This window comes from Panthera uncia (assembly GCF_023721935.1).
Source record: "Panthera uncia isolate 11264 chromosome B3 unlocalized genomic scaffold, Puncia_PCG_1.0 HiC_scaffold_1, whole genome shotgun sequence".
NCBI lineage: Eukaryota > Metazoa > Chordata > Mammalia > Carnivora > Felidae > Panthera > Panthera uncia.
The window spans coordinates 119,307,822-119,335,576 of NW_026057582.1; the positions used below are offsets into that span (position 1 = coordinate 119,307,822).

Consider the following 27,755-nt stretch of genomic DNA (forward strand, 5'->3'; position numbering starts at 1 on the left):
CAGCTCCAGTGGTGGTAGGGCTGAGGCCTTGTGCTCTCAGCTCTGGCCATGTGGCCCCTCTGAGTTCCTGTCACTGGCATTAGGCCCAGGTTTATAGGACTCCTGTGGCTCTGTAAGGCCCACTCAGATGATCTCTTTGTTGGTTGGCTCATAGTCTACTGATTGGGTCACCCTAGTTACATCTTCACAAGTGATTTCCTCCACATTCATACTTAGTCCCTACCTCACTCAAGGGAGCTGGCAGGGGTGTGGACACCAGGACTGGGATGGAGATTTGGGGGCCATCTCAGAATCCTATTGCCAGGGGTAGTTGGCACCTGTTCTTAGAAGGAATGTGTGGGCAAACTAAACAGTGCCCCTTCCTAATTGCTATGAAGGAATCCAGAATATTGAGGACTTTGATGATTTCAAACTTGCCACTGTAAAACATATAATCCGTGTGTTTTAGGGGAGTCCTATGGTCCTGCAGGTGTGCAGGCCCATGCCTGGTTGGGATTAGATTTGGCAGGGAGGCCATGGGGTGGTGAGATTATCTCCTGATATTTGTGCCACAGAGAGGAGGCTCACACATTCTGTCTACCCCGACCTGTATCCATACTGACCTGAGGAAATGGAGGGCAGTTCCAAATCATTTACCTGATGCTTAGAACAGTCTGAAGAAGAGTGTTATTAAGAAGCTTGGGGCGCCTGGGTGGCGCAGTCGGTTAAGCGTCCGACTTCAGCCAGGTCACAATCTCGCGGTCCGTGAGTTCGAGCCCCGCGTCAGGCTCTGGGCTGATGGCTCGGAGCCTGGAGCCTGTTTCCGATTCTGTGTCTCCCTCTCTCTCTGCCCCTCCCCCGTTCATGCTCTGTCTCTCTCTGTCCCAAAAATCAATAAAAAACGTTGAAAAAAAAAATTTAAGAAGCTAGTGTTTATAGTATTGTGTCAGAGGATTTATTTTTGTCTTCTCTGTGGTGCTTTTCCTGTGCACAGATGTGTGGGGCAGTGTGGGACTCATGCCTATGGATAAATCGCCTGACACAGTGCCCCTCCACTACCTGCTTCCTCTGCTGTCTCTTCCTCTGTCACTGCAGGCTGGGAGCTGGTCCTTCCAGCAGGAGTCCTGGGACTTGAAGTTGTTAGGTGTTAGTCTGCTCAGGCTGCCATAGCAAAGCACACTACAGACCAAGTGTCTAAAATAAGCTTATTGTCTTCTCAGTTCTGGAGGCTGGAAGTCCAAGATCAAGGCGTGTCGGCAGGGTTGCTTTTTCTTGAGGCCTTTCTCTTTGGCTTGCAGATGGCTGTCTTCCCTCTGTGACCAAACACAGCCTTTCCTCCATGTGCACACATCCCTGGTGTCTTTTCCTCTTATAAGGACATCAGTCACATTGGGTTAGGACCACACCCTGTGACCTCATTTCAACTTTAGACCCTATGTCCAAATACAGTTCCTGGGAAAAAATAAGCATATACCCTCCTCATGAGACAAAGGGCTACTTATATGTAATGTGTTATATGCAGCAGATGTTATATATACATATATGTGAATATATAATATATAACATAATATAGTATATATATAGCATATAACAATACATATGATATATGTAATATATAGTATTGTTATATAATAAAAATAAACACGAGAAAGTAGGCAGGGATATTGCAGGGGTTGATGTAGGGTCCAGACTCAGTGTGGGTCTCCAGCTGGAATCGTTGATGGGACTGTGGGGCTTTGATGGGGAATTTTTGGTCTGTTGGTGTGTCAAAGGGGTGCTGTCATGCTGCTCTTCTTTTACAAATGACTCCCAGGTTTGGGTTTTAAGGGCCCGGCCTCCTGCAGAATTCCCGTGAACTGGAGGGCCTTTTCACAGAAGCCATTATGGAGCTACTCTGTGTCCTGCTCCCTTTGCTTTCCATGGCTCACATGGGTCCTCTCGTGAGGACTGTGACTCAGTGCTCACAGATTGCAGGCACATCAGGGGGATTGAGCGGTTGCTGTGGGGGAATCTCCTGTGTGGCTCAGTGCCTCCACCAAAATTGCTGGTTTAAAAGCAGTGCTCTGATGTAGTGGGCAAGCTAACGTTTTAAGATTTCAAAGCAGGTGGAAACTGACTCTATGTTTGATGAGTTCTGTAAATGGAATGTAGTTAAGATAAACTGAACACAGACCATTCTGCTCCTCTTCTTGTCATCACCTTCCTGTGCCATCCCAGGGCAAGTCTGGGACCACTGGTCTCCTGGAAACCCCTGTCATCACAAATCCTGTCCACCTCACTCTCAAGAGTGTATGCTGCCCTCCTTTGTGACTTAGCTTTTGGAAACTTTCTTCTGGAAGAGGATAGGCTCTTTCACATTTCTTTGTACTTTCTGTGGGAACCCAACAAATGGTCATGATAAGGAATAAAGATTAAGGAGCTAAAGCTTGCAGTGATATAAAATCAAGGTTTGACCTTTAGGAAAGGAAATAGGAACATTTAAAAATGTTTCATCTGTCTCACATCAAGGCTATCTGTCCACAGGGAAGAGGTCAGACTGGAAGTGAGCCAGCAGGATGGTCAGGTGATTGAATACCCCTTCTGTGCCTTATCTTAGAGCCAGCTGATGTCGTATTGGAGGCTGATGGGACCTATCACACCTATTTAAGCAGCCTTGAAGAACGCCCTGGCCTTGTAAGGAATGATGGGTTGGCCTAGGAAGGATAGTTTTGCTCACACTGGGGGCTTGATTATACAGTCCCCAAGGGTTGCTATCCAGTGGTTTGGCCTTGCCTTGCATTATTTTTGAGGACAGAGCTATATCTAATTTATCTCTGTTGGTCCTAACGTGGCCAAACTATGCTTCGTACATAATCAGTTTGGTGGATCTTGAATTAGAAGAACAAGAAAACAGGGGCTTTAAAATGGACAGGGATGGAGCAGCTGATAGCTGTGAGCTCCTGGAAGTTTTCCATAGGTTTCCTCAGATCCACAGTGTGGAATTAAATAGATGTGTAAAACCTCAATACTTCTCCCAAAGTGGAGGAGTCCATAAGATTTGGCTGACTCGACCTACCTTGAGATCCAGACTTGCTGCCTGAATTCAGGCTTTCTGGGAACTCAGGCAAGGGAGAGGCATTGTATGGGGCAGGAACCAGTAAGAAGGTGATGGTTACATTGAAATGTGTTTTCATGCTTTTCTCCCCCCAACAGTATCACCCAGAGCATTTCTTGATGAGATTTCCTTATAGCATATCATGTTGATCTAAAGTCATGTTTCTATACTTATTTTTATAAATTAAGTGTGCAAAACTGCCATGAAGGAACTATTAAAAATGCCCTTTGTAGGATTAATTGGCCTGTATTTTCAGAGTAAAAAAAAAAAAAATCTGAAGAAGAAATCTACAATGTTTTCATCTAAATATCTGTTAATAGTAACTATTGGAAGTTGAAAGCTGACTGTGCTGGGTATTGTTCTGGGTGATTGGCATATGCTGTCCACTTCATGTTGAATGATGTGGAGAGGATGCATCTACTGTTATCTCCATTCTGCAGACAGCAGGACAGTGAGATGTAGAGAGGATCTACTCTCTGTGAATCTGCCTGTTGCAGTCACTTCATAAAAGTGCTTCATATAATATTTGTCCTTTTGTGACTGGCTTATTTTACTTAGCATAATGTCTTCAAGTGTCATCCATGTTACAGCATGTAACTTCATTTTCATGTCTGAATAATATTCCCTTGTCTAGATATATACCACATTTTGCTTATCCACTCATTCATCATTGAGCATTAGGGTTGTTTCCACCTTTTGGCTATGGTGACAAATGCTTCTATGAAGACAGATGTACAAGTATCTATATGGGTCCTTGCTATTAATTCTTCGGGGTATATACCTAGAAGTAGACATTTTAACCATTTTAAAGTATATAATTCAGTGGCATTTAGTGCATTTATAATGTGCAACCATCACCACTACCTGGTCCCAGAACATTTTCATCAAATGGAAACCTGTACTCAATAAACACTTTCTCCCCATTTCTCTTACCCCTAGTTGCTTGTAAGCACTAATCTACCTTCTGTCTCCATGGATTTGCCTATCCTGAATATTTCACATAACTGGAGTCACACTATATATGTGGTATTAATGAGTATCCTTTTTAAACACTTTCTTTATGGAAATTTTAGTAGGAATATTTGTTAAATGTGCCCATCACACAGATTCAGGAATGATCAGCCTCCTGCCAGTTTTGTTAATGACAGTCTCTTTATCAGGGAGGAAAAGCAGTATGTGAACCGATTCTGGAAAGAAATCCGTGTGGGAGATTTTGTGCATCTTCGCTGCAATGAGATCATCCCTGCGGACATTCTCCTGCTCTCCTCCAGTGACCCAGATGGCCTGTGCCACATTGAGACTGCCAACCTGGATGGAGAGACCAACCTGAAGCGACGGCAGGTGGTCCGTGGCTTCTCAGAGCTCGTAAGTGACTGGATACGTCCAGGGCACCCTTGGCACCACGCCCACACAGTATCTCCCACATTGCCCTCTGGGCATCTGCACCCTATCCCCCAACTCCAGTGGCCAGGCCACTTTTACTAGTAGATAGGTGTGGGACTGAAGGCCTGAGAGAACCCCTGACATGCCTGACCCCATGACTGGCCTATGGCTGGGGGGAACAGAACCCAGTTTTTATAACCTTGATTTCCACTCTGTACTTCTGAGTTTCTCAAAACAGTATTTAAAGTTGCAGAGAATGTTTATGACCAGCTGACTGTTGACATTTATCCAGTAGTTGCTCTAGTTTGCTAAATGGCAACACACAGCAGAAGTAATGCCCTATTCTGAGAGTGTAGTTCTGAAACATTTTCTCCTCAAGGCTGTTTCTGAGTTTGGCATCCGATTTTCTGTATCTGAATTCTGCTTTAGAGAGCCTCAGCCACAGCTCAAAAATGCACAGTTGATGGGAAATGAGAAGTAGGAAGGGAAGTCGGGTCTGACTGCCTACATTCACCAACAGCCTTGTGGCCAGAAAATTCAAACCCTTCAGGGGTTTCTAACCTTCTGTTCACTGTCCTCTCTCACATAATGTGTGTCAGTCAATGTCATACTTTGGGGGATTTTCTTCTGTGTCACTGAGAGCTCTCCATGAGCTCCCCCGGGGAAATCGACCTTAGAATCAAGATAAGGTAGGCTTCTCTTGAGCAGTTGGCTTGTTTTACAGCTTATGGATCTCATCCTGAGCATTGTCAGTATTTTGGGTGGGTGTTCATTGGGCAGGATTTATTTGGGGGCTGGCATCCTTGCCTCCCACTCATGAGTGAACATGTAATTCACTCTTGGTCACTGTGGCAACAAAGGTGCCTCTGTACACTTTCAAAAGCCCAGATAGAATTCCATACGTTGGGGCTCCCCACCTTGCCCCGGCTGGTGGGAATTTCTCACACTCCTCCAGCCTACAGTGAGTGTACCTGGACTTCATTACCAGCATCTGCCCTTACTTCTCTCCACATGTTTCCTCATTTACTTTTTTTTTTTTTTAATGAGAAATAATTGACACAATATTATAATTAGTTTCAAGTATACAGTGTTATGATTCAGTATATTGTGAAGTGATCACCACAGTAAGTGTAGTTAACATCCATCACCACATACAGCTACAATTTTGTTTTCCTGTGATGAAAACTTTTAAGATCTACTTTCTTAGCAACTTTCAAATATACAGTGCAGGATTATAGTCACTACTCGTTTACTTTTCTTTAAGCCTTCTTTTGTGTCAGGTGTGTTTTGTTTTGTTTTGTTTTGGTGAGCTGCCGCAAATATTTCCTGGAATGATACAAAGCTGACGTAAATACTAAAAATAGCAGTTTTTAAAAAATGGAGTGCTGTCATCATCCTAGATCAGGAGAACTGGTGGAATTTAGGGACCTCTGGGGGCACAGTGCTGGAGATTTCTAGCATCTGCATTATTGTGCTCCAGGGTTTGGCAGTAAATGCGGGCTCACCTTCCACTACTAGCCCCTCGGCCCCCGTGCCTATGTGTTCTCCTAAGGTTGACCTTACTTCCAGGCTTTCTCCCATCAGGCCTACCCCAGTCTACAATACTAGAGCCCAGAATTCCAGGGCACAGATTAGTGTGTGGACTATGCCTGAAATCAGTATGGGGGCTGCATTGCCAGCTCAGTTCTTGTGATCTCAGCATGCATAGGATTATGGGGAGGCAGTGGCTGCACAAGCTAGAATGTTACCTTCCTGGCAGTGTGGCCAGTGTGCACGGAAGAGGACTGTAACATGAATGAATACACATGAATCTCTAATGGATGAAAATTTGAGAACTGGCAAGCAGAGTGTACATGTTTGTGGTGGTGGCATGGGGAAAGCCACATAGGTGTATCTCCTTGGTCAGCTCTCAGGAATAATGTCCATGTTTCATGTCTTCTAATTTTATTCAATTGTTGTAATCCCAGTAATATTGACAAGCCTCCTCCACCCACTTTTTTCCCAAATAACAACTAGAACACTTCATAGCTCGATAGTGCGTAATATAATTCAGCTGCTTGTAAGTACTTTTTGTAATTCAGCTGTTTGGGTGTTTAAAATTCAAAGATGGCTACAGATAGACACATCCTATATCACCCTCCTTCAGGCCCAATGAATGCCTGAGGAAGTAAATGGAGTTGAGCCATAATTTAGTCAAAATAGCCAAAATTAACAACCAAAGCAGTCTTTATCAGCACCCAAATTCTTCAGTATACATGCACATTGTCCCTATTATTGGTGTCTTTTTTCACTTTTTCTTTTTTTTAACTTCCCCTCTAAATGTCCAAAGATTTTTTTCTGGTAGCTGAATTCCCATTGATACATTATTATTCTGAAATATAAGAATTGCTCCATGGAGAATAAAGATAGGAAGTCTCTGGCATTTAAAAGCCTGATAATTGGAAAACTAATATAACATATATGTTAATTATACTGGAATTAAAATTAATTCAACTAAACTAATTTTTTTTTTAATTTTAAAGTTTATTTTTACTTATTTTGAGAGAGAGACAGAGAGAGAGCAAGGTGAGGGACAGAGAGAGAAGGAGAGCGAGAATCCCAAGCAGGTTCAATGTTGTCAGCACAGAGCTCGACACAGGGCTCTAATCCACGAACCTTGAGATCATGCCCTGAGCTGAAATCAAGAGTGGACACTCAACCAACTGAGCCACCCAGGTGCCCCTAAAATTTTTTTAAAAATTAAAAGCCTGACAGTTGGAAAGCCAAGGTTCTGACTACAATGCTGCAATGTCAAGAACATTTTAGTTCTCTGTATTTAAGTGGGTTTTTTCATAGAATGGAGTCACCTAGTGTACCTCAGACGGGGGAAGAACTAAGAGAGTGATATGTTGCCAGTTTGATGAATGGCCAGTTGGAAGTGGTGGCCCCTAGCAAAACTTAAATTAGAAGCAATTTGCAAAACTGAGGTAAAGAAATGTGAGAGGACCTCAGTGTTCATGCAGGGACTCTGTGTATCGGTCAGGGTCTGGTGAGGAAGCAAAAATTACCCATGACTCAGGGAAAGTTTGATGTTAAGAATTCCAGTGGGGGGTTGTGAAGTAAATAAAGTAAGAACAAAGACTTGCAAGAATATACGGACATATCTGACATAAAGAGCAGCCACTGGCCCTGGGGCTGAGATAGTGCTCAGGGAAGAGGCTCCCGAGGTTGAGTCTTATTTTCACGTGAGGGCACAGCCATTACTCACACGATGGTAGAAAAGCTTGCGAGGGGCTGTGCCAGCCAGAAGTCAGCCATCCATAGGAAAGTGCCAAGCCAGGGAATGTGGAAGATACCAGGGGCAGCTGCTGGCCACTGGGCACTGCTTGAGCTGGGCTCTAGAGATGCTACCTTCTGCTTGTGGCTCTGGCAGCTGCAGTGGACAAAGGCTGAATGGTGGCCCTCTAGACGGCCAACCCTGCAGAGCCCAGACCTGCACAGGCAGAGGGCCCGGGAAAGGGTAGAGGGAGCAGTAGCTCCCACTGGGGTCAGGGCCCATGCCTTTAGGGTCTCTGGTTACCCTGAGCTGAAAGCTGGAGGAAGCATGTGGCTGATCTAGTCCTGGGGGAAAAAAAAAAAAAAAAAAAACTACACTGCAGGATCCTTGCTTTGGAGAAACCTAGAGGGGGGCTGGGCAGTGCAGAGCAAATCCACACACCCCTCCAACTGAATTCCCACTCCTTCTCCTGCAATGTTCCTCCAAACGCCCTCTATCGAGAAGGTAAAAACTTAGCTTCATTTCTAGAAGTCGTTTATGAAGTGATTGTTTGCTTAGGGAAGGATGCTAAGAAAGAGGGACTTGGGTGGCACTGAGGCTTTCTGGGTGGAAAATAGGAGTGGCAGCTGGGTCCGGGTTTCCAGGATGCTAGGGCAGTCCAGGGCACAGCTAGGAGGTCTATGTCAAGTGGGGAGGACGGCTCAGCTAGCGTGTGGAAGGCCCTCACCTACTTCTTAGTTCTCTCCCATGTGGGAGTGAGTATGCTGAACGTCTTCTAATGTCGCATCATGGAGAGCATGAGAGACGTCAGTTCATTGCCTACCCCCCATCTCTGAATCAGGTCCAAGCCCTTTCCCTGGGGAGATGTTAATCATACTCTATTCCATAACTCTCAAGTGAGTCCACTTCCAATGGGCTATATAGATGAATAAAGAAAACCTGTACGACTGACCCAGTGGGGAACTACAGAACTGGTTTGGGCCATGACTCTGCACACATATGTGACCCTTAAGCTCACCTTCCTTACTTGTATCAAATGATGACCAGTATACTGATTTTCCATCCCTTTGCTTATGCAGGAGATGTCTTAAATAAATAGCTTAGATTGGTCCATGAGCAAAAAAGCCCAATCCAAAACAAAACAAAACAAAAATTAAAACAAAAACAAAAACAAAAAGAAAGGGACATGGTCCATGTGCTACCGGGTCTAATGATTTAAGGCAATGGGACCAATATCTAGACGAGTCAGGCTTGTTTACTAGCAGACTCCCAGTATCAAAATTGTACAGAATTCATGGACTGGAAGCAGGAAGTCAGCATGCATGGCCTGCCCAGACCCTTGAATCTGAGGATAAGACACTTTGTGATGACCTCAGGACCTTAAATAACATAGCCATTTGGTGTCTGGCAAAAGGAAACAGATAATGGGACTTCAAAATAAACATATAATTTAAAAGTTGGAGCCAAATTGGCATTATCCCAGAAGTAACAGAGAACCCCAGTGTTTCACACGAAGCTCCCATGGTAACAACTCACCTCTGTTCAGCCTCCCCTGGTGTCAGACCTTACCATGCTTCTCACATTTGTAGTAGCACAGACATTTTAGAAACCACTTCACACATTTTAGAATATAAACCTTGTGAGATAATGATTATCACACCCTTTTATAGACCAGAAATGGAAAATGTGAAGACAAGAGATTCTTCTAAGACACACCAGCCGTGGCTGCCTGAATCAGCATAGAGCTGGGAGGCAGTTCTCAGTTCTCTCACCTCCTGAGTTGACATGGATGGGGGATTCTCCAGCATCCAGGCCTTTCCTTTTGCATTGGGCATCTGTTCTCGCTTTGCATGCTGCCTTTCTCTCTCCCTCCCTCTTACAGACACACACTTGTTCTGACCTGCAGCCCTGCCCTTGAGGCTGCATGCATTTAGTCTCTATACCGGTAGAAATTTCTAGTTCGTCTATAACATTTGCAGTGATTTCTGCAGAATCGGGAGTTCCTTAGGCTGATAATTTTATATAAAAATATTTTAGAGACTAAGTTTTGTGATTTTTCATTCTTTTCAGCAAATATTTATTGAGCACCTACTGTACTTCAAATGAAGTTCTAGGCATTGTATTGATCAAAAGAGGCAAACCTCTTCGCTCTCATGATGCTTACGTGACCTGTATAAATAGTGATATGTGCTGAGGGGTAAATGAAAAAGCACAAACAGTGATGTGTAATGTCAGGTGGGTGTTAGAATTTTAGACGGGCATGGGGTGAGGCAGGGCAGGCCTCCCCCAGGACAGCAGGAGAGTACAGACCTGAGATCTTGCTGAACGAGCTATTTCAGTGTCAGGGAGGAACCTTCAGGGAATGACTTCTGTGTTGGTTAATTTACTGAGAAAAAATGTTCCTCCAGTTTCTCTCTTGGGTAGACCTGTGGGGTTATTATACGGGCTACACCCACGGGGCCATCTGCTTAAGGCTGTTTGGAGTAGTGATTGTGAGGCTTTTAGGAAGAGCTGAAATCACAAGCCTGCAGTTGCTAGCTAGCTCTTCCCAGATGTGTGTGGGTGTGTGCATGGGCATGTGCACGTGCATGAGCATGTGCACGGGCATGTGCATGTGTGTCTGCTGACTGCTCTCAATGAGGAAGAAAAAATGAAACTAGTATGGGAACTTTCCTAGGCTGGGGGGAATCTGAGAAGCACTAGTCTAAAAGATGTGCCTAATATCTAGACCTGCACTGATTCCAAGACAATAATGTGGCTTTACCTCCGTTTTGCATATATACTTTTACTAAATTCTCAGCAACATTCTTAAATGCCAGGCACTTCTAGGCAGAGTTTCCTTTACAAGGGAGAGTTAGGCCTCCCCCAAGTTACTTGACAGAATTCAAGGAGCTTAGAGAAAATCACTTTATGTAGGAGGAGACAAAGTTATTATGTAGGAGACAAAATTATTATGTTGTATATTTGTTTGTTTCCTCCCAAATTATCTCTACCATGGGAAAACCAGAGGTGAAAAAGGATGGTTTGCAAGGTTTTGTACCAAAGCTGTTTTTCCTTAAGCTTTTCAGGTTGTTAGTCTAACTAAATTAGCTACATGCATTGCTGTGGAATGAAGGAGGAAACAATCTATCATCTAAGTGGAAAACAAAGACAGCTGGCTGGGTGTGTTAATTGAAAAGGTCAATATCAAGTCTTTACAAAAAGATTCATGGTTTTCTTTTACATATTAGTCACTAAACTCATAATTTATACTGTGGGACATTTTCATTCCCAAACTTAAACCAGATACTTTAGTTGAAGAATATTAAATATGTAACAAGAAAGCCATTAGGAAAGATTACTTTGAGAACACAGCCATATTTAGACTAAAATTTCAATTCCAGCAAGTATGGATATTCAAAGTAATTTGGTTAGGTCAGTAATATAATTATCTGAGATATAGTTTATAAACTATAGTTTATAATATCAGCTGTTTATACTTCATGGGGAACATAAATTTGGCTATATAATAAGATTTTGTTTCTTTGTTTCTAATCCTAGTGACTTTGCCACAGATACTTTGCCTTGAACCTGTGGTCTAGCAAATCCCTGCTCCTAGAGAGTAAAGCACTATGATCTTGAGAAAAACTAAATGCCATGAAGTTGATAAACTAGGCTAACCTGACATGTTAATACAAAAAGATCTTATTACATATGGAAACTTGAACATACTTTTTTTTAATGTTTGTTTATTTAGAGAGAGAGAGAGAGAGACAGAGAGAGAGAGACAGAGAGAGAAAGAGAGAGAGAGCAGGGGAGGGGCAGCGAGGGAAAGAGAGAATCCCAAGCATGGGGTGCCATCCCACAAACCATGAGATCACGACCTGAGCTGAAACCAAGAGTTGGACGCTTAACCGACTAAGCCACCCAGGTGCCCTTGGAAACTTGAACATTCTTTGTATACATTTAACTTCACATTTTTATGTGGTGGGAAGTGGTCATGTGTTTATTCCAGGGAAAAGACAACCAAAGCATTAGTAGGTTTTTGTTCTATTTATGGTGGTATGTGATGTGAAATGCTATTTTTCTCTTTGACTATATTTTCATTGAAAAAAAAAGGATAATTCTAGCTTTCCTAATTGTTGTTAAATTGCATCAGCAATTGCAAAGAGTTTGAGCTGTGTGTATCTGTTTCTGAATTAGAAATTTCCTTATGAGATCTGTCCAGTTAACACTCATAAGTGGGTATGGATGTGTATGTTTATGGGTGAGAGTGTGTGCATATGTGTGTGTGCACACGTGTAAGCATGAGAACGGATGAGTGTGTTCATGTGTGCACACTTGTGAGTGTGTGAGTGTGCATAGGCATGTGTATGTGTGTGAGAGTATATGTGCAGGCATGGCTGTGGGTGTTCAAAGAAGAAAGCAAAACGAAGTGAAAGGTCTTGAGTTATCACTTTCTGTTACCTTGAAGAGAGAATAAATACTGTTTCCTGGGCTAAGACATGATGTTCTGGAAGCAGATAGATCTGTAAAAGCACATTCCTGGAGAATCTGGAATTGTCAGTCTGGTTATGGAACACCTGCTGTGCACTGTGAGCATTAGGTGGTGGGTGTCTGGACAGTTCACTCTCTGCTCAGTGGACTGGGGAATACTTTGCTCCTTGATAGGGTGTGTGTAGCTGGTGTCATGTCCCTTCCACTTGTTTTGTGAAAAAACCCCCAATGAAAGGAAAACCCCTATTTCCACAACATGAACCTAGTCACCACACCCTGATTGCTACAGCATTTGAATTCTGTGAGCTATTCTAATTTTGTTGCATGTGTTCCTCTAATGAAAACGCAGTACTTTGGTTCTCATTTTGGTATTAGTGCTTCCTAGAATTTCCCCTCTTCACAAGTGGGACACACCATATATACATATGTATACACAGAGATATGTGTATACACATTTGTACTCTCATGATGATATTAACATAAATGACACCTTATAAAAATATCTGTCTTAAACAAGAACGATACTTCATAAAACACTGTTACCTACTTGGATGTGGATGAAGCCATTTCTCCTAACATCTAAATTGGGTTTCAACTATGATAAAATAAATTCAGGGCTTTTTAACTATTTCTAATGAATAATCTATGTTGTGAAAGGTACCCACAGATGTGACTTAACAGAATTTTAACCGAGCTGAGATGAGACCTCAAGCAAACTTCTTTAATTCGTTAGTTTTCACTGAAGTTATTTTCAATAGTATGTCTGTCAGGTTGCTGTATGCTCTCCCTTTCACTTTTATTTACTTTTAAAAAAATTTTAAAGTATATTTATTTGAGAGAGAGAGAGAGAGAGAGAGAGCGAGCTTGAGCAGGGGAGGGACAGAGGGAGAGGGAGACACAGAATCCGAAGCAGGCTCCAGGCTCTGAGCTGTCAGCACAGAGCCTGATGTGCGGCTCGAACCCATGAACTATGAGATCATGACCTGAGCCTAAGTTGGACACTTAACCAACTGAGCCACCCAGGAGCCCCTATTTTTTATTTTTAAAAGTGTTTGTTTGCTTGCCTAGTTATTTATTTATTTATGTATTTATGTATGTATGTATGTATGTGTGTACTTATTTATTTATTTATTTATTTATTTATTTATTTTTGAGAGAGAGAGAAAGAGAGGGAGAGAGGGAGAGAATGAGAATGAGAATGAGCAGGGGAGGGGCAGAGAAGGAGGGATAGAGTATCCAAAGGGGCCTTTGCACTGACAGTAGCAAGCCCGATGTGGGGCTTGAGCTCATAAACAGTGAGATCATGACCTGAGCCAAAGTCGGATGCTCAACTGACTGAGCCACACAGGTGTCCTCCCCCTGCATTTTTAAAAAGAGTGTCATTTCATTGCCAGTGACAAAAGTCTTCCTCTTCAGTTCCAGAGAGTAAGCACTTAGATACATCTGCATGCGGTTTTATAAGTTAAGAATTGGGCCAAAGCTTAAATCATTCTTTGTCACATAATACACACACACACACACACACACACACACACACACACAACTTACCCAAAGAAAAATGTCTTCATAGGTTTTTGTGTCTTTGAGAAAAAGGGGGAAAAACTTGGTTCTCACTCACCTGTAATGACTCCTTTTCAGCAGTAGTTCCTGCTATAGTCCAAAAATGAGCGTTTTTGTTCAGTTGGTAAAAAAGGCCAACTTCAAAGAATTGTGGATTTTGGTTTATTTTGGATGAGACTTCAAACAGTTGGATTGCTCATCCGGCCTTTTTCAAGTGTTTGGTGTCTTGACCATGAGGCCGGAAATTTTGTTGAAGACAGACTTGTGAGGTTTATGTCTTCACCTTGGCCCAGTGAAGCTGGAGTTGGCCATGGAAATCCCTTCTCTGGTATTCTGCATGTTGGCCTTTCAAAACTAACAGTGGGCAGGGCAGGGGAAGGTTGTGCATGTAAGGCTGGGTTCAGTTGCTGAGACTGGAGGTATGTGATGTGTTCATCTCAAGTATTAAAGTCCAGAGGCTTGGGGACACGTGGATATGCAAGGCAGGAGCCCTCTTGCCTGTTCCGAGTATTCCTGCACATCATGCACCCTTGGGAGCCTGGGGTCTTTGTGACAGCCTGCTTGTAAATCACTTGTTGATGAGAGATCCAGGGGCTGGCACCACCTAGAACCTGGGATTGGTGAGAGTTCTGTGTCAGTGTCAGAAAGCTTGTAACTCTTCTGGTAAGAATAACGAGATTCCCCAACCCCCCATATCCTGGGTAATAGTACCAGTTAGTACTCATTCAGTGCCCACTGTGTGTTAGGCCTTCTTCTGAGTCTTCACATGACATTGATTCTTCTAATTTTCTTGATGACTCTGTGAGGGGAGTGCTGTTGTTACTCCCATGTAACAGATGAGTAACTGAGACACAGAAGGACTCAGCCCCTTGGCCCAACATGGGGCAGAGGGAGAGGTGAGCCAGATTTGGGGCAGACTGTTGGGACTCAGTCCCTGGTTGTGAGGCCCACCCAAGGCCACCTCCAGAGACCATTACAACTATTGGTGTTTAGTGTTGGAATTGATATGGGACAAGTTGGGCTAATCCACAGCCACAGGAAAGTCTGGAAGAAATCATGAGCAACTGAAAGTATTTCTGTGAATCAAAATTTTAACTCATGGACTTAGGTAATTCTGACACTGGAACAGCAACACAGGTAGGTCAGTTTGAAAAGTTAGTTTGTAAAGGCAATGGTTGGTCACCACCTTGTGCTCGCTGACCTGCCTACATTGGGGGAATGGTATTAACTAAGTCCCTGGGTTATCGAGAGCATGTAAGGAGAGCATGTAAGGAGAGCATGCCTCTCCTCTAGTAAGGACATACTGGCCTGTGGTGGTGGCATGTTGGTGGTACTCACCAAGAAGTACCCCCTTGCTGCTGTGGCCAAGCCTAGGTGTGCCAATTCCCTGAAGCTGCAGGCCCTGAGACCCCACACAGCATGGGCCAGGTGCTAGCCATGCCGTCCTAGCATGAGTGCTTAGACTGCCCACTGTCCTGAGCCTTGACGAGGAATCCTCCTGAGGAATGAGGAAGAAGTGCAGACTTACGTCAGGGCTGGAAGGAAGGAAGGGGGAACCTGGTGTCAGCTTTGTGATACTCCAGCTCTCAAATCCCAGTTCTGAGGCCTTGGGGCCCAGCACTGCATGGTGGTTCCTGCTCATTTCAGTGTCAGTTTGCAGGAGTTAGTGAGTATACACGCATACCAGCTTACGTTTCAGCATCAAGCTGTAGGCGGGGGGTTGGGGGGGGGTCTCCCAGCTGAAATACTCAGGCAGCGATGGCTCAGGCTTTTCCTGAGGTGATTTTCAATTTTTGTGTAGATCATGTTTTAAATGTGCTGGAGATGCCACAACAAAGTACCATAGACAGAGTGGCTTAAATAACAGAGATTTCTTGTCTTTTATTTCTGGAGACTGGAAGTCTGAGATCAAGGTGTCACAGGGTTGTCTCTTCTGAGGCCTCTCTCCTTGGCTTGTAGATGGCCATCTTCTCCCTATGTTTTCACATGGTCTTCCCTCTGTGCCTGTACACTAATCTACTCTTCTTATAAGGACACTAGTTGAGATTGGGTTAGGGCTGACCCTATAACAATTTTACCTTCATTACCTCAAGATCCATCTCTACATTCTGAGATGCTGGGAATTAGGACTGTAACACAGGAATTTGGAGAGAGGACACAACTCAGCCCATCACAGTGCAGTCTCCTGGTGAAAGTGATGCCATTTCTGCAGGTAGCATTAGCATGCTAATCACCTCAGATAAACCCACTGTTGCATTCCACATCCCTTCTCTTCCACAGCCAGGAGGAGGAAGATGCTTTCTCTTGAAGAACTTTTTTTTTTTAATGTGAAATTTATTGTCAAATTGGTTTCCATACAACACCCAGTGCTCATCCCAACAGGTGCCCTCTTCAATGCCCATCACTCACTTTCTCCTCCCTCCCACCCCCCATCAACCCTCAATTTATTCTGAGTTTTTAAGAGTCTCTTATGGTTTGCCTCCTTCCCTCTCTGTAACTTTTTTTTCCCCCTTCCCCTCCCCCATGGTCATGTTAAGTTTCTTAGGATCCACATAAGAGTGAAAACATATGGCATCTATCTTTCTCTGTATGACTTATTTCACTTAGCGTAACACTCTCCAGTTCCATCCATGTTGCTACAAAAGGCCATATTTCATTCTTTCTCATTGCCAAATAGTATTCCATTGTATATATAAACCACAACTTTTTTATCCATTCATCAGTTGATGGACATTTAGGTTCTTTCCATAATTTGGCTATTGTTGAAAGTGCTGCTATAGACATTGGGGTACAAGTGCCCCTATGCCTCAGCACTCCTGTATCCCTTGGGTAAATTCCTAGCAGTGCTATTGCTGGGTCATAGGGTACTTCTATTTCTAATTTTTTGAAGAACCTCCACACTGTTTTCCAGAGTGGCTGCACCAGTTTGCATTCCCACCAACAGTGCAAGAGGGTTCCCATTTCTCCACATCCTCTCCAGCATCTATAGTCTCCTGATTTGTTCATTTTAGCCACTCTGACTGGCGTGAGGTGATATCTGAGTGTGGTTTTGATTTGTATTTCCCTGATGAGTAGCGATGTTGAGCATCTCTTCATGTGCCTGTTGGCCATCTGGATGTCTTCTTTAGAGAAGAGTCTATTCATGTCTTCTGCCCATGTCTTCACTGGATTATTTGTTTTTTGGGTCTGGAGTTTGGTGAGTTCTTTATAGATTTTGGATACTAGCCGTTTGTCTGATATGTCATTTGCAAATATCTTTTCCCATTCCATCGGTTGCCTTTTAGTTTTGTTGATTATTTCCTTTGCAGTGCAGAAGCTTTTTATCTTCATGAGGTCCCAATAGTTCATTTTTGTTTTTAATTCCCTTGCCTTTGGGAATGTGTCAAGTAAGAAATTGCTGCGGCTGAGGTCACAGAGGTTTATCCTGCTTTCTCCTCTAGGGTTTTGATGGTTTCCTGTCTCACATTCAAGTCCTTTATCCATTTTGACTTTATCTTTGTGAATGGTGTAAGACAGTGGTCTAGTTTCATTCTTCTGCGTGTTGCTATCCAATTCTCCACCATTTGTTAAAGAGACTGTCTTTTGTCCATTGGATATTCTTTCCTGCTTTGTCAGAGATTAGTTGGCCATACTTTTGTGGGTCCAATTCTGGAGTCTCTATCCTATTTCATTGGTCTATGTGTCTGTTTTTGTGCCAATACCATGCTGTCTTGATGATTACAGTTTGGTAGTAGAGGCTAAAGTCTGGGATTGTGATGCCTCCCGCTTTGGTCTTCTTCTTCACTATAACGTTGGCTATTTGGGGTCTTTTGTGGTTCCATGCAAATTTTAGGATTGTTTGTTCTAGGTTCTAGGAGAATGCTGGTGCAATTTTGATTGGGATTGCATTGAATGTGTAGATAGCTTTGGGTAGTATTGACATTTTAACAATATTTATTCTTCCAATCCACGAGCATGGAATGTTTTTCCATTTCTTTGTATCTTCTTCAATTTCCTTCATAAGCTTTCTATAGTTTTCAGCATATGGATCTTTTACATCTTTGGTTAGGTTTATTCCTAGGTATTTTGTGATTCTTGGTGCAGTTGTGAATGGGATCAGTTTCTTTGTTTTTCTTTCTCTTTCTTCATTATTAGTGTATAACAATGCAACTGATTTCTGTACATTGATTTTGTATCCTGCGACTTTGATGAATTCATGTATCAGTTCTAGCAGACTTTTGGTGGAGTCTATCGGGTTTTCCATGTATAGTATAATGTCATCTGCAAAAAGTGAAAGCTTGACTTCATCTTTGCCTATTTTGATGCTTTTGATTTCCTTTTGTTTTCTGATTGCTGATGCTAGAACTTCCAACATGATGTTAAACAACAGTGGTGAGAGTGGACATCCCTATTGTGTTCCTGATCTCAGGGGGAAAGGTCTCAGTTTTTCCCCATTGAGGATGATATTAGCTGTGGGCTTTTCATAAATGGCTTTTATGATGTTTAAGTATGTTCCTTCTATTCCGACTTTCTCAAGGGTTTTTATTAATAAAGGATGCTCAATTTTGTTAAATACTTTTTCTTCATCAAAAACAATATAGAATCTAAAAAAACAGTAGAGCAGATCAATGAAACCAAGAGTTGGTTTTTTGAAAAAATAAACAAAATTGATACACCTTTAGTCAGGCTTCTCAAAAAGAAAAGGGAGAGGACTCAAATATATAAAATCATGAATGAAAATGGAATTATTGCAACCAATCCCTCAGAAATACAAGCAATTATCAGGGAATACTATGAAAAATTATATGCCAACAAACTGGACAACCTAGAAGAAATGGACAATTCCTAAGCACCCACACACTACCAAAACTCAACAGGAAGAAATAGAAAATTTGAACAGACCCATAACCAGGAAAGAAATTGAATCAGTTATAAAAAATCTCCCAACAAATAAGAGTCCAGGACCAGATGGCTTCCCTGGGGAATTCTACCAGACATTCAAAGCAGAGATAATACCTATCCTTCTCAAGCGGTTCCAAAAAATAGAAAGGGAAGGAAAACTTCCAGACTCATTCTATGAAGCCAGCATTACTTTGATTCCCAAACCAGTCAGAGACCCAGCAAAAAAAGAGAACTACAGGCCAATACCCTGATGAATATGGATGCAAAAATTCTCAACAAGATACTTGCAAATCAAATTCATCAGCATATAAAAAGAATTATTCACCATGATCAAGTGGGATTCATTGCTGGGCTGCAGGGCTGGTTCAACATTCGCAAATCAATCAATGTGATACATCACATTAATAAAAGAAAAGATAAGAACCATATGATCCTGTCTCTTGTCGAAATTAATGCTAGAATCTTGAGCCCTCGTATAGTAGTCCCCCATTATCCATGGGGGATACATTGCAAGACCCCCAGTGGATGTCTGAAAACACAGACAGTACTGAACCCTCTATATACTATGTTTTTTCCTATACATACATTCCTGTGATAAAGTTTAATTTACAAATCAGGCAAAATAATAGATTAACAATAATAGCTAATAATTATATTATAGCAATTATAGCAATATACTATAATAAAAGGTATGTGAATGTGATTTCTCTCTCAAAGTATCTTACTGTAGTCACCCTTCTTATGATGTGAGATGATAAAATGCCTGTGTGATGAGACAAAGTGAAGTGAATGATGTAGGCTTTGTGACATAGTGTTAGGCTGCTATTGACCTTGTGATGATAGGTCTGAAGGAGGAATATCAGCTTCCAGACCACGGTTGACTGTGGGTACCTGAAACTCTGGAAAGTGATCAGGGGGGATGAATGGTACTTCCTGCTTAGGCAGGATGGCTTTCTCTGGCTGGCTGCAGCCTGCCAAGAACATTAATATTATTATGTATATATTAAATATTAAAAACTCTGTGAATGACAATGGAACAAAAAGAACAAGAATTGTACTATTGGGAAGATTTCAGAAATTTGGTTAGAGTACTTATACGTATTTGTGTATGTGTGTGTGTGTACACATGTATGCACATGTTTGTTTAAGTCAGTTAATAGTTAATGCCATGCCAGGACATAAACACTTCTTCCTAAGTAATTTGTCTTAGAAATAGTGAGGGAAAAACCTTCCAACTCTTGACTGAAGTCTTTTGATTTTAGAGTTTCCTTCAAGGAAGAGATCATTTCCATTGACAGAATATCTTATATTTTTTGTATTCACCTGTTCATTTTACATTATAAAAGTAATCTCGGGACTTATTTTACACCAGTAGTAAAAAGAGAACTCTTCTGAGGGTCAGTTTTATATACACACACACACACACACACACACACACACACATATATGATGTTTGTTTTTATTTACTTTTGAGAGAGAGAGAGAGAACTTGCAGGGAGGGACAGAGAAAGGGGGGAACAGAGGATCCCAAACAGGCTCCATGCTGATGGCAGAGAGCTTGATGTGGGCTCAAACTCACGAACCTTGAGATTATGACCTGAGCCGAAGCATATGCTTAACTGACTGAGCCACCCAGGCGCCCTTGAGAGTCAGTTTTGAAAAATGAGGCCTGGCCCCAGGGTGAGGGGGCAGAGGGTGACTCTCTTTGGGGCAAACAGGCGGGAGTCCAAGTCTCTGTGGCCGGCAGCACCATGCTTGGCCCCAGGCAAGGCTTCCTGACCAACTCAGAGTTTGTGCTTCTGATTCCAAAATCATGACATGAAAGGAGTAGGACACATTTGCTTTTATTCTAAGCAGATGAAACTATTTCACCCCTCATTATACCTTTCACAAAAATAGTCCACAGTTAATGGTATTGAGTTGCCATGGGTGCAGGTAGCCTGGGCACTCCTTTTATTCACCACCCACCACATAGCTTAGGAGGCCCCACTGACCTGACCATTCCCTTTGTCATGGCTGCCCTTCTCACTTAATCCTATAATGGTCTGCTCATTTCCAAGCCACCCCAGCCCTCCAATTGGAGTTACCACTGTCCTGACCCTGCCTCACTAAGGACAGACAACCAGTTCCCTGGCCTATAGATTTTACCAGGGCAGTACCTGGGAACCAGACTCAAGGGAGGAGGGGAATTTGGGAGGCAGCCCTCCTCAGCCCCACCTCCACCAGGTGTCACCTCATCAGAGACATGCAGGGCCCTTCCATGTACCTGTCAAGGTTGGCACATCAGATTCACCTCAAATCTATGACTTTGAAAGGTTCTCCCAGCCCTGGCCTTGGGGCCATATGGGGGACATCTAATCTTCCTTCCACAGAAGAGTTCTTCAGATCTTTGAAAGGTCCCAGGTGGCTTGCCTGTGGTATTGGTTTCCACAGCTAACATTTGCCAGTACTTACCACTTAGCCTGTTACTAGTATGGTTGGTCTAAATCTACCATGGGAGGTGCACACGATCTTCAGGGGAGCTTTACACATCTTTGAGGGCCTGGCCCACCAGCACTCTGGCTCCCTTGGTGTGGGGTGGGTAGGCACTGGGGTGTTCTAAGCTCCCCATGGCTGTGGACCACCATCCCAAGACAGGTTCAGTTGCTTCCCATTTTAAAGTAAGGTGGCCCAGGTTTGAGAGGTTAGGTACCTTGTATAATAAAATCCTGCAGCTGGTCAGAAAGTGGGGCTGCGACAAATAGGTGTTGTGGCTGCAGAGCCCATTCTTGCAGTGCCCCTCCTCCTGTGCCTTCACTTGCTCCGGCTCACTGGGGGTTCCCTTCAGGGATGCTTGCGTTTGTCTTGTGCTTCCCACCCACAGCAGTCTGCTTGGCCCCTCCTTGCGCCTTCTCAAGGGCGCTGTACTGGGTCCAGGCAGGGTTTTCTTGCCACAGTCAGCCTTGCACTCTGGGCAGCAGCTGCCAGGATCCTCCACACGGATCGCAGCACTCCTCTGGGCACTCTCCGGCTCAGAAGCCTGCAGTGGCGGTTGGCGCTGTAGTAAAGTTAAGGAGCAGCAGCCTAGGCTAGAACAGACAGAAAGTAAATTGATTACCATCCAAAAATCTGACTGTAATGGGCAGAACAGCTTGGTCTAGAGAAACTGTTGATGCCAAGAAACAGGGCAGGACAAAACGTGTATGTATGTGGGTATCTCCATGTGTCTCTGTAATATATGCGTGCACAACACATATATGTAAATACATGTATATGCATATAGTAGTTACATGCATGTACACAAACTTATGGGTTTCACTTAAGATTTTGTTTGATAAGAGAGTTCCACTCCTTTAAAGTGTTGACAGAACCCTGACTATATTCTTTCTTTAAACATTTTTAAAGATATTTATTTATTTTTGAGAGAGACAGTGTGAGCAGGGAAGGGGCAGAGAGAGAGGGAGACACAGAATCAGAAGCAGGCTCCAGGCTCTGAGCTGTCAGCACAGAGCCAAATGCAGGTCTCCAAACCACGAGCCACAAGGTCATGACCTGAGCTGAAGTCGCACCCTTAACTGACTGAGCCACCCAGGCACCTCCTAGATTATTGCTAGGGTACAGTCGAACTGTGTGCCTTTCAGGTTGTCGTTTTAGTCCATGGATTCATTCCAGAAGGTTTTGCTGCAGCGCAATGGGTGTTCTTCTGGGTGAGCACAGACACTGAGCTCTGGGGTTCTGGGATGGAAAGGCCTTGCCTGGGCCCCTAAGGACCTCTCTTTTACACCTCCCAACTGGTAAGATGGGAGTGATGGGGAACCCTCCTGGGGCTATTGGCAGGTGGGATGACATGATCCATCTAGGCCCATTGCATGTACTCAGCACACGCTCCTGTTACCAGATAGTGAGGATTGGAAATAGTTGCATTTCAGCAAGGGTGCAGCACTGGGTGTCCCTCACATCATGTGTGGCCATGGCAGTGCTACATTTGGGCTTAATTAGTATGACAACTTATCACTTTTAGGGATCTGGCCAAGATGCAGAGAGAACTAAGCCCTCACCATGTCTTTACTTTCTGCCTTCCTTGTGTGAGGAGCAGCCAGAGTGGAGGCAGGGAGGCAGTATTGAGGATTGGGGCCTTGTCCTTCAGAGGATGGCAGTAGCTAGGTTGTGCAGAGGAGGAAACAGGAGGTTCTGAAAGACTGATTCATTGCTCACAGATTTATTAAGCACTTATGTGTGCCAGGCCTTGTAATTAAAACAAAAAAATCCCTTCTCTCAAGGAAGCACTGGCTAAGTAATTTGATCTGTTGAGTGCAGCAGAGCTGGATTCACAGTGAAGCCTGCCTCAAACAGGAGAGAAGGAATAGTCCCAGCCTCCCAGACTGCCCTTACTTGGTGAGGGTGGAGAGGATGCCTGGCCATGTACTTATGGATGCTGCCCGCTCCATTCCTTCTGAGAATTTCTAGGAGAAAAACTCAGTAGTAGTACAGGAGAGCAGAACTGGGAAAGCTGACTTAATACTGTGCCCTTTAGTTAATACAAAGAAGAAATAAAGCTGTGAAGTGGTATTCAACTTTTTGCTTTCTCAGTTTCCCAACCTGCTGTGGTGGTGGCTGGCTCTTCTCACCCCCTCTTGCTGGCTAAGAGGAAACCCCTATTTTCAGAGGGGACAGGGCCTTGCAAGGGCTTGACAAAAATGATGCAGGTGGACAGTTGGGGGTCTGAGGAGGAGGAGCCTGGGCAGGCATGGTCCCGCTTGAAGTTAGAGACTGGTGGCAGAGCAGTGTGGAGACCAGGCTTTGGTCCTACACTTGCTAGCTTGTGACCTAGGAGTCATATGACTTCTATGGTCCTCAGTTTCAACATCTGCAAAATGGGAACAGTGTTAGAGGCCTTTCTTTCCTGCCAGGCCCACAGTCAGTGGGGGTAGCCATTCTTATCACCAGCGTTTCTCCTGCCCCAGATGCTGTCCTTGAAGGGCTTCTGGAGGGAGGGAGGGAGCAGCTCCTTTGGGCCTCATTACAGGGAGAAGCATTCACCTCTCTGTGCAGAAGGGCCTGATAGTAAACACAATAGAGCTGTTGCAAGTGGGAGGCTTGCCTTGAGCTCTGAGTCCACAGAATAATGGAGAGGCCTGGAGAGTTTAAGTGTTAGTTGAGAATTGTCCACTGTTCTGGAAAAGAGGAGGCTGCGTTATTGACACCTTGCCTCGGGCTGTGGGAGTCACTGCCTGCCCGTGCCCAAGAGCAGGGCAGCTTTAATACTGCTGTAAGAGCAAGTTCTCCACTGGCAGAGTGCTGGCCTGTGGGATGTGGAATGCCAGGTCTGTAGCTTTAACCTGAGCCCCCCCGGTATAAAACCAAAGGAACACATACAACAGAAGCAACACTTTGGGGGGCTGCTACTTGCCTTAATGGCAGGGGCAGGACTTTGTACTTTTAAAGGAAAGTTGCGATTTTTTGCAGGAATTCTTTGGTCACATATTGCAGTTATTGGCAGGTATTCCACAGAAGAGGGGAAGATATTGACTTGATGTGCCAGTGGCTGTTAGAAAAATCTGTACCTGCAGCCCAGGAGCCTGGGCTACAGTGCTGAGCTCAGCAGACACGTGCCCCATAGTGCTAGCACCAACTTCATTATGAGGGCCCATGTGGCCACCAGGGCTCTTCAGAGATGCTCTGTCTCAAGCTGAAGGACTGTTATAAAAGCCAAGCTTTCAAAGGGAAAATAATCCAGAAGCAAGCCTTAATTTATGTCCAGTGTTTTTCCTGCCTCCTCTTAAGTGTTTACTAGGCACACTGCAGAATTACCCTCTGCAATTGGCAGGCTGGAGCCCTTAGCTCTTGGCCCCCTTGAATTTGAGGGAAGAGCCTATACAATTTGTACTATCACGGATGGAACCCTCCATGGTGATAACCCTTGTGTTTTAGGGAAGTAAGTTAAAGATGGCTGAGATCACCAGGAAGGGAGCATCCTCAGTCCTAGAAACCCATATTGCATCATGGATCTTTGAATAACTATTTACACATAATTCTTTGGTTTTCTAGGTCCTTGTTTCAAAGGGTGGTAAGTTTAGCACCACCATTGCTGTCACCTAAGGCTATTGAGAAATGCAGAGGTCTCAGGTCCCACCCAGACCAACAGAGATAGGATCTGAATTTTGACTTGGTCCCTGTGGAATTTATATTTGAAAAGCCCCTTACAAGTTTGAGAAGCCATGCAGTGCAGGATTTACACCTGGGTATAAATACTTACTTTTCTATAATTATTTCCTCTGTTTTCCAGACATGAATGGGATAATAATCAGTCTTTATGTTCTTCTTGCCCTCTTAATAGAAGCTGATATTTCCATAATATACTAATTAAGACACTTCTTTTTTTTTTTTTTTGAAAAATCACAAACATTGATCACCTACAAAAGATGTGCTTTTGAAAACCTCAATAAAATAAAATTAAGTGATATTCTTTCATAGATGTAATTTCAGGGCTGTTTTATTTGCCTTACCGTTAGGTTGATTCATGTGGGAGGAGCCTGTGCTAGCTGGCTCTGATCTGTGTAGTAGTTAATTATGAACAGTGCTTCCTGGAGTGAATCCTTTTACAGCAGGTGCTGTGTCCCAGACTTCATTGAACTGGCAGCATGGTCCCACCAGCTTTCCCTAATGAGGATCACTGTCATCTGGCCTCCTAATGAAGTCCCTCTGCCCCCCTACCACGAAATGCTATTCCACATCTGAACTGTTTTGCTTCATACTGTTGGCTGGCCATTCATTGTCTGCCCTCCCTGACTGAAATTATTTCAGTCCACCACCTTGCAGAGTGGACACACTTTTAAGAGACACTAGCATTTTGGAATATCATCGATGCATGTCCCAGACCTCCTTTGCTTGGTATCCCAGGTTTCTGTCTAGGTGTGAACTTGGGCAACCCTGAGGATTTCCTTTGCTCCTGGAGTCTGGCCTCCTTTCAAGTACTGCCTGGTTTTTAAAATTCCAGACACCACACCCTGTCCTTCAAGGCCTCCAGAAATCTTGCAACACAAGATTAAAATATATAACAATTGTTCTTTGTTTTTAAAGTTTAAAATGTAAGGGTAAGCTGCAGGCATACCATCCACTCATGCATCTCACATGAGTGTGCATGTGTGTGTGTATAGATAGATACATCAAGATACATGTGCAGTTTTCCCATGGGGAGGTGTCTGCCCAAGAATCTTGATTTTTACCAGTTAGGTCAGCTGATACTCAGGAGGCAGAAATCACGAAAGGTGAACCCACTTACAGAAACTGTTCTTCCAAACCTCTGCCTGTTTCATATCTTAGGGCCTTGAGGCTATTTTGGGAAGAGGCCTTAGTTAGGAATCTTGGGGTATCGTGAAAGGGTAGGAGACCCTAAAAGGTTGTTGAGTATTGTATTAAGTTCTCCAGAGAAACAGAGTCATTAAGAGAAATAGATAGGTAGATGTCTCTGTGTCTGTCTCTCCATGTCAATGTCTGTGTGCCATTATCTATAATAAATTTCTCTGTGTGTGTGTGTGTGTGTGTGTGTATGTATATATATATATATACATATACACATATACATATGTGTGTATATATATATATATATATAGAGAGAGAGAGAGAGAGAGAGGGAGAGAGAGAGAGAGAGAGATACAGATATTTATGTATGTGGAGATCTATATGTCTAGAGAGAGATTTGTTATAGAAATTGGCTCATGTGATTTGGAAGGTGAGAAGTCTCATCTGCCATCTGCAAGCTGGAGATCCCAGAAAGCTGGTGGCGTAATTCAGTCTGAGACTGAAAGCCTGAGATCCAGAGGAACCAATGATGTAATCTCAGTCTGAGGGCAGAAGACGATGAGATAAGATATCCTAGCTCAGTCAGTGAGGCTGAAAAAAAGGGGGTGAATGTCTCCTTTCTCCATCTTTGGGTCTATTCAGGTCCCCAGTGGATTGGATGATACGTACCCATGTTGGGGAGGACCATCTACTATTTGATTCCACTGATTTAAATGCTAATCTCATCTGGGAACACCCACACAGACATACCTGGGAACAGAGTTTAATGGAGGGGAGGAGAGGTGGTGGGGAATGGAATCATGGTGAACAGTTTCAGGGGGCAGTGAAGCTGGGCAGAGAGCAGGGAGACCAGCCATGACATGGCCATGGGACCTTGGCCATGTCACTCCTCTCAAAGCCCAGGCTTGTTCCCTATCTGGAAATGGACATTGTTGACCCTTGAGGTCTCAGAGACTCTCCTGTCCCCACTCTGTGGCTGCCTTTTATGGGAAAGGGCAAGGACATAGCATAAGTGTGGAGTGACGGGGCAGCAGCTGCGCCCTCTTGTGACAGCATCCAGCCACAGTGCCCACCTGTGCACATACAGTATGCCACGTCTCAGGCAAACCAAAACCTGACAGGTTTTTCTTCTGTCACTGTTCCCATTTTACAACTAAAAATGCAGCATCCAGGACACAGGGAAGTGAAATCTGCTTCTCAGATGAGATGCAATGCAGTAAGTGCTGGCCTCAGGTTTTCAGCTTAAGCCTGCTCTCATCTGCCTCATTATACTGCAGGAGAGGTGCAGCTTTAGAACAGAGAAAGACAGACTTGGGCAGGGAACATTTAAATTAGACATGGAGATAGACTATCCTGCATTATTAAGACAATTATGTGTCCTGGGGCACCTGGGTCGCTAGTTGGTTAAGCGTCCAACTCTTCATTTCAGCTCAGGTCATGATCTCACAGTCATGAGATCAAGTCCCACGTGGGGCTCTGAGCTGACAGTCCAGAGCCTGCTTGGGATTCTTTCTCTCTCCCTCTCTCTCTGCCCCTCTCCCACTTATGCTTTCTCTCTCTCTTAAAATAAATAAATAAACATTAAAAAAAAAAAAGACAATTATGTGTCCTAACCTCACGTGGGAGAGGGCAGGGAGACAGAATTCCCTGCAACAGGGGCCTCAGCTTGGGGAAGAAGTTCCTGGCTTTGCTGCATTGTCATCAGCAAGCAGCTGTGCAATGAGGGATGTGCCCATTAGCAGAAGGAGGGGCTGGGATGATATTTAACACAAAGGGTCCTGGTGGCCTAGAGGGTTTATGCTTCAGTTTGGGTGCCTCCTTAGGCTGGACTCTCCACAAGTGACT

General features: G+C 43.8%; 1 protein-coding gene across 2 annotated transcripts in view; it reads left to right on the top strand.

Moving 5' to 3' along the window:
* ATP10A (ATPase phospholipid transporting 10A (putative)) overlaps positions 1-27,755 on the top strand; it is a 191,310-nt gene that overhangs the window by 84,326 nt on the left and 79,229 nt on the right. For both annotated transcript variants that reach the window (XM_049613943.1, XM_049613944.1), the window contains exon 2: positions 4,234-4,438. In XM_049613943.1, coding sequence (XP_049469900.1) covers positions 4,234-4,438 — 205 coding nt within the window. The remainder of the gene's footprint in view (positions 1-4,233; positions 4,439-27,755) is intronic.